The sequence below is a fragment of the Puma concolor genome, chromosome C1 (genome assembly GCF_028749965.1).
Source record: "Puma concolor isolate L17-30 chromosome C1, mPumCon1.1.hap2, whole genome shotgun sequence".
NCBI lineage: Eukaryota > Metazoa > Chordata > Mammalia > Carnivora > Felidae > Puma > Puma concolor.
In genome coordinates this window covers 103,175,625-103,181,624 of record NC_141674.1, presented here as the reverse complement: position 1 = coordinate 103,181,624, position 6,000 = coordinate 103,175,625, and the positions used below count along the sequence as shown (strand labels likewise).

Below are 6,000 nucleotides of genomic sequence, written 5' to 3'. Positions count from 1 at the left end.
AGTATATATAGTGTGGAATGCATCTATAAATAATAGATGGCACAGGTCTGAAAAACATTAAATATACATGAATGATATACTTTATATCTCTTTTTGTACCGAGATTTTCACTGTCATCTTATTCTTGATCTATCCCTGACATACATGAATATAGTCTCTTCGATTGCTGTATTCCATTTCATTTTACAAATATACCATGCATTATTCATCTATTCATCTATGGGTGGGATTTAGGTTGTTTCCAAGTTTTGGCTTTTACGAACAATGTCACAACGAATATCTTTAGCCAAACCTTCCCTGAATCCTGTAGGATTCTCCTCTAAAGTAGTTTGTGCATCCCGCGTCTGTAGGATCATCCCATTGTGTTGAGCACACTGCTACGCCAAGTATGGCGGTTGGGAAATATTTGCTGACTGAATGAATGAATGAACGGTGCAGCACAACCCGGGTGATGGCCACGTTCCTTTTCAGGGGCCTTTGGCGCCTTGGCCCCCATTTCCTTTGACAGCGCTGGCCCTTCTCTACCGCATTCCTCCAGCTAGCCCGAGAGCGTGTGTAAGTGTGGATGTGTGGGGGCGATACCTCTCTCTCACTGGAGGAGGCACGTCTCTCCAGGCAAGTTCACGATCTCGGCAACCCTAGCGTCTGAAGTTCAGGGTCGGATCACCCACCTCCTTCGGCAGAGGCCCGGCCCGGGGAGGCAGTCCAGCGCCGAGGGAGTTAAGGCGCGTCCAGACCCGACGCGGGTCGGAGGAGGCTGGCGGGGCCGTCGGAGGACTCGTAGTAGATCCCTCCGCGCGCAACTCGGGCCGGCGCTTCTTCCTGCGGGAAACCCCTGGGTGCCGAAGGCGGCGGGGCCCGGGCCGCGGCGACAGGGGGCGGGGCTTGCGGTGGGAGGAGGCGGCTGAGGCGGAAGGACACACGAGGCTGCTTCTCTGCTCAGCCGAGAAAGTTTCAGCCAAACTTCGGGCGGCGGCTGAGGCGGCGGCTCAGGAGCGGCAGCCTTGGGGTGCAGGGAGTGGAGGCATTTACGCCCGGGCTTCGGGGCACAGCGCGAGGCCGTGAGGCGCAGAAGCAGGAGGAGGAGGGGAGAGAGAGTGGGGGGGACCCTTGGTGGGGACCCCCTCCCCATGTGGATCTGCGCAGGCGGCGGCGGCGGCGGAGGAGGCGACCGAGAAGATGCCCGCCCTGCTCCCCGCTCCCCTGTGGGCGCTGCTGGCGCTCTGGTTGTGCCGCGCGGCCCCCGCGCGTGGTGAGTATCGGGCCGAGGGGCGCTGTCCTTTGCGCCGGGTCCCGCGCACCGCCGGCCCAGCTCGGCCGGCCACCTGGGGCGACCATTCCATCCGCCTCCACCTCCCCCACCCCGCCCTCCTGCGTCCTCCTCTCTGCGAGAAGGCCGGGTTCCTAGCGGGGCCGCTCGGTTCCCGAAAGTTTGGACCCCGTCAGGGCCCCCCTCCCCCGCGCTCCCCGCCGCCTCCGACACCCCCGCGGCCCCAACACACGCCTCCTCGGCTGAAGGGGGGCCGGGCCGCGAGCCTCAGAAACTCGCTTTCCCAAGCGGTCGTGTACGGAGACTTGGGCTGCGTTGCCCTCTGGTTCCGCGTTTCCTGGGGTCGAGCGAGAGCCGAGGGCCGGCTGCCCGAGACGAACCCTCGCCGGCCGCGGACCGCAGATGGGCTGAGCGAAGGAATGCCAGATTCCGGCGTGGAGGGAGCGGGGGCAGGGCCTCCGAGCCCAACGGCTTGCACCTTCACGGCCAGACCTCGCTCTGCCCAAGGGAGGCACGCAGGACGGGTGGGCGGCTTTGGGGTGGATGGGGACAGGGCTTCGTGGCGTGCCTGGGTTCGGACACTCGGAATCCGTGGTCCCGAGGAACCCGCGGTGTTTTGCTCGAGCCTTTGAAAGGTGGAGGCAGGAGCAGTAGAGAAACTGGTGTGGCTGCATGAGCCACATGATTTAAAAATCTCGACTGCTGTTATTCTTTCCGAGGCGCTGAGCTCGGGCGCTGTTTCAGAGTCTGTGTCCAGCCCCAGGAATGTGGTGTGACGATCACCAACTCCTCCAACCTGGCAGCGGCGTTTGCTGCTCTTTTGGCATTGTTGGGGGTGGGGCAGGGGCGGGTGAGGAAAAGTGGATACGTTAATTCAAAGTGCTTCCTCGGAAAGCGTCTTTATGGTTGGATATTCGCAACAGTCTTTCTGAACACGGTTGGACCGAGGACGTCGAATCACGTCTTATCCATCCCACCCACAGTCTCAGACTCCGAATTTCTTCAGGCTGTTTAGTGGAAAGAGCTTGGGTTTTGGAGCCCAGCTCTGTAATCCTGGGTTCAAATCCCGCTCTGCTGTGTGAACTCACCAATCAAACTGGGAATGAAATTACCCAGCTAATAGGATTAATTAAGAGAATGTATATTAAACCAGTGGCAGTCAAAAGGTATTCAAAAAGTCCTTTCGGAGCAGGGCTGTGTTTTACTTTTTATGAACCCTGCTTCCAGTGGGATGGCAGCTTGGTGCATGTTTGTGAAACTCATAGGGACCTCTTCTTTTCCTAGCCTAATCTGAAGGAAGATTTTACGTTTACCAAAACAAAAACAAAAACAAAACCCCCAAAATAACAAAAAAAAAAAAAACACCCCAAAACATGAACATGAACAATGTCTTTTTGCAAAGAAAAGGTTAAGAAGATGATGAAAAATTTGCTCTTTGTTCATTGTTAACAGGTAGTTGACAGGCCAATCACAGATGTTTGAAAGAGAACAAGGTTATTTATCCAAGTACTGGATTGTTCAGCACGAACCAGATCCTGCTTGGAAAGCTCAAATTCCATACACCTCCGTGTCCCTAAGAATTTCAGAAGTGGACCAGGAGGCTATGTGATGATGAACCAAAATTGTTGTTTTAGAAGCATTTAACAAAACAGGATAGCATTCTTGCCTTTCCTTTTTTTTTTTTTGAGCGAAAGCTTTACTGTAAGTGTAGATTTAGGGTAAAAAGGAGTGTAAACGATGGGCTACTCTGAGGATTACAAGCCTTGGTTTCTACCATTGACTTGCGTTAGCAAATAACTTCATGATCTGTAGTCTCCTCACCTATGAAAAGAGCCAAATAATCCCCTTTAGAGAGTTGGAGGGAATAGTAAATATGATTGCAAACAGATTTGCAAAATTAAGCGTTAGGTGATAAGACTGATGTCAAAAATAGAATTACTCTGACACATAGGGCTTGTCTCATTCTAGGAACTCAGTCCATAGAATGATACCCTCTTTTATACTTCTGTACTGATGAGGTATTGCTATTACCAGCTAGCTTTTAGGTGGACAAGGTGAGTGTTAAGTCAGTAAGTTCAAGGGACTAAATATGGATATTTTGATTTTCAGATGGGTGTTCTTCAGATGCTAAACTACTGCAATAAATGAGATTATAAAACCTGTTTTTGGGTGCAAATTTTAAATCTTTTCAGAGTCTGGCAGTGAAGGTTTCTTGAGTCTCCATCTATTATCATGGCATTTTTTTGTCATGTCAATTATAACACTCTTCCAAATTTTTGAGTGTTCCTGTATTTGGGATTGTGGCCAATTGTTAATTTAAATGTCACTGAGTTCCTAAGGCGAGAAGCTGTCAACCCATCTGTCTGCTTGTTTAAACAGCTATCCAAGACCACCTCTTGCTCCTTTTCTTTTGCTTTGCAGTGGGAAGTGATTCCCTGGTTTTGGTGCCTGCTAGATAATTTCTTAGCTGAATTCTCTTTAATAAAAATCACAAAGAGCAGTTTTCTTTCAGATGAAGACGAAGTTTATTTTTCTTTTTCTTTCTTCTTGTTCTTTCTATATTATTATTCTTTGGTGGGAGGAGGGGAAAGGAGAGTGATGGTTTCTTATCTTTCTTTTCTTTTTCCTGATGTTTTGATTTTTAAAAATACTTACCCGCATCTCCTTGGCATCCCTCTGCGCTATTCCCATTCTGCTGTCTATTCTGTAGGCTTCCTGTGGTATAGAGAAGTAACTTTTGGTTTACCTGAATTGTATTTGCTGACTTCAGGACTTTTAGAAAAATGTTTAAATTCGGTGGGATATGCTTGGATGCTTCAGAGCAGCTTTACAATACATTTTAAAAATATCACGCCCACAGAAATTCTATTTTGCCCACAAAATTTGCATCGATCTATTTCCCACTCTGCTGCCATTCCTAGTGGCTTTCCTCCTTCCCCTGTCCACTGTGATAGAAGAAGGAACTCCAAATCCTGGCTCCACATCAAGATCACCTGGGGGGACTCTTAGTGTCAACACCCAGGGATTATGATACAGTAGGTCTGAGAATCTGTAGTTTTCCAGGTTGATAGTAACTTGTTGGAAACACTGATGGTTTATTATTCTGCTTTCAAGTGTGTGTTTGTGTGGTGTGTGTGTGGGGGGGGTCTTCCCTTCTTATTTTTAATAATTTCCAGAATTAATCTAACCTTAGCTATTCCAGTGTTTAATCCTCTATCAAAGATTTTTAAAATTGCCAGCATAAGAGTTATAGAGTATAATACCATTTCTTCTTGTTCATCTGGACACAGTGGGTCCCCATTGTCCCTTTAGAAGGGCTTTATATATTTGAATGATATAGTATAAATCCTCTATCCAACTGTTTTCTTCTCTGTTGTCTTTTATTCCTCAAGCTTCATTCATACATATATAATTTTGGACCCCCTTTATTTGCCCTTAGTGGTTTTAGAGTAAAACATTCTAAGCCATGACTTTAATGAAAATATAATAGGAGATTTTACATTATCCTTATGTTGTGTTTCCACTCATTTAAGTGCTTCCTTTCTTGACATTTCTATCTGGATGCCAAAACTTGAACCTTTCATTTCCTCTCACTTTTTTCTAATTCTCCTCCTCTCTTCTTCCCTTTCTCTGCAAATGACTTGGAACCAAAAGGTCTTATTTTCTTCTACTCTTCCTTTTTTATTGGTCTGCTGTACGAATGATATGTTGGAAAGATCAGTAGACTAGGAGCCAGAAGACCAGCATTCTCCTCCAGGTCTGTATTTAATTAGTCTTATAATCTTGTGGGAGGGATTTTGGTCCTCCATTTGCCCAGGTATATTGTCCATAGTCACCGAGCCATTACAGAGTTGAGAGTAGAATTTCTCTCTTCGGGTACTCAGTCTGGTGCCTCCTCCACTCTCCGCACCATTTTTGTCTTTTGTACAAATGAGCTTATATACACAAAAACACTTAGAACATTCTCAAGTGCTTCTGGTTAATGTGTACATCTTGAGGAAGAGAATTGTGTTTTTTCATTTATGCATTTTTTCTAAACTTGGCATCTAACTTTCTGTACTTGGCATTTAATAGACACTCAATAAATATTTGTTCAATTGGACAGTTACTTTTAGTCATTTTCTTATTCTGGACTACTATGGTACTCCAAGACCGTTTTTTTTTTTTTTTTTTTTTTTTTTTAATAGTATTTGCAAGGGTCATTGCTTACCTTACATTTGGGGCAACACCAAATTTTCCCCTTTCCTAGATGTTTTATTTAAACTTGCTATTTTGAATTTGTGTGTGTGTGTGTGTGTGTGTGTGCGCACGTGTGTGGTTTCTTCTCTCTTTATTTGTCTGATCACTTCTGCAAATCATTAAAAGAAATTTTTTTTAATGTTTATTTTTGAGAGAGAGAGAGAGAGACATACAGTGTGAGCAGGGGAGGGGCAGAGAGAGAGGGAGACACAGAATCTGAAACAGGTTCCAGGCTCTGAGCTGTCAGCACAGAACCTGATGTGGGGCTCGAACCCACGAACCGTGAGATCATGACCTGGGCCAAGTCAGACTCATAACCAACTGAGCCACCCAGGCGCCCCTCATTTTTTTTTTTTTTTTGATGTTTATTTATTTTTGCGAAAGAGAGTGCGAGCAGGGGAGGGGCAGATAGAGAGGGAGACACAGAATCCAAAGCAGGCTCCAGGCTCTGAGCTGTCAGCCCTGAGCCCAATGCAGGGCTCAAACTCACA

At 46.9% G+C, this 6,000-nt stretch overlaps 1 protein-coding gene across 1 annotated transcript in view; it reads left to right on the top strand.

Annotated features, from left to right (window-relative positions):
- Nucleotides 1-1,118: 1,118 nt before the first annotated feature.
- The window catches only part of NOTCH2 (notch receptor 2), a 164,911-nt gene continuing 160,029 nt past the window's right edge, over nt 1,119-6,000 (top strand). Inside the window, exon 1 of the mRNA XM_086717958.1 lies at nt 1,119-1,252. Coding sequence (XP_086574084.1) covers nt 1,180-1,252 — 73 coding nt within the window. The 5' untranslated portion in view covers nt 1,119-1,179. The remainder of the gene's footprint in view (nt 1,253-6,000) is intronic.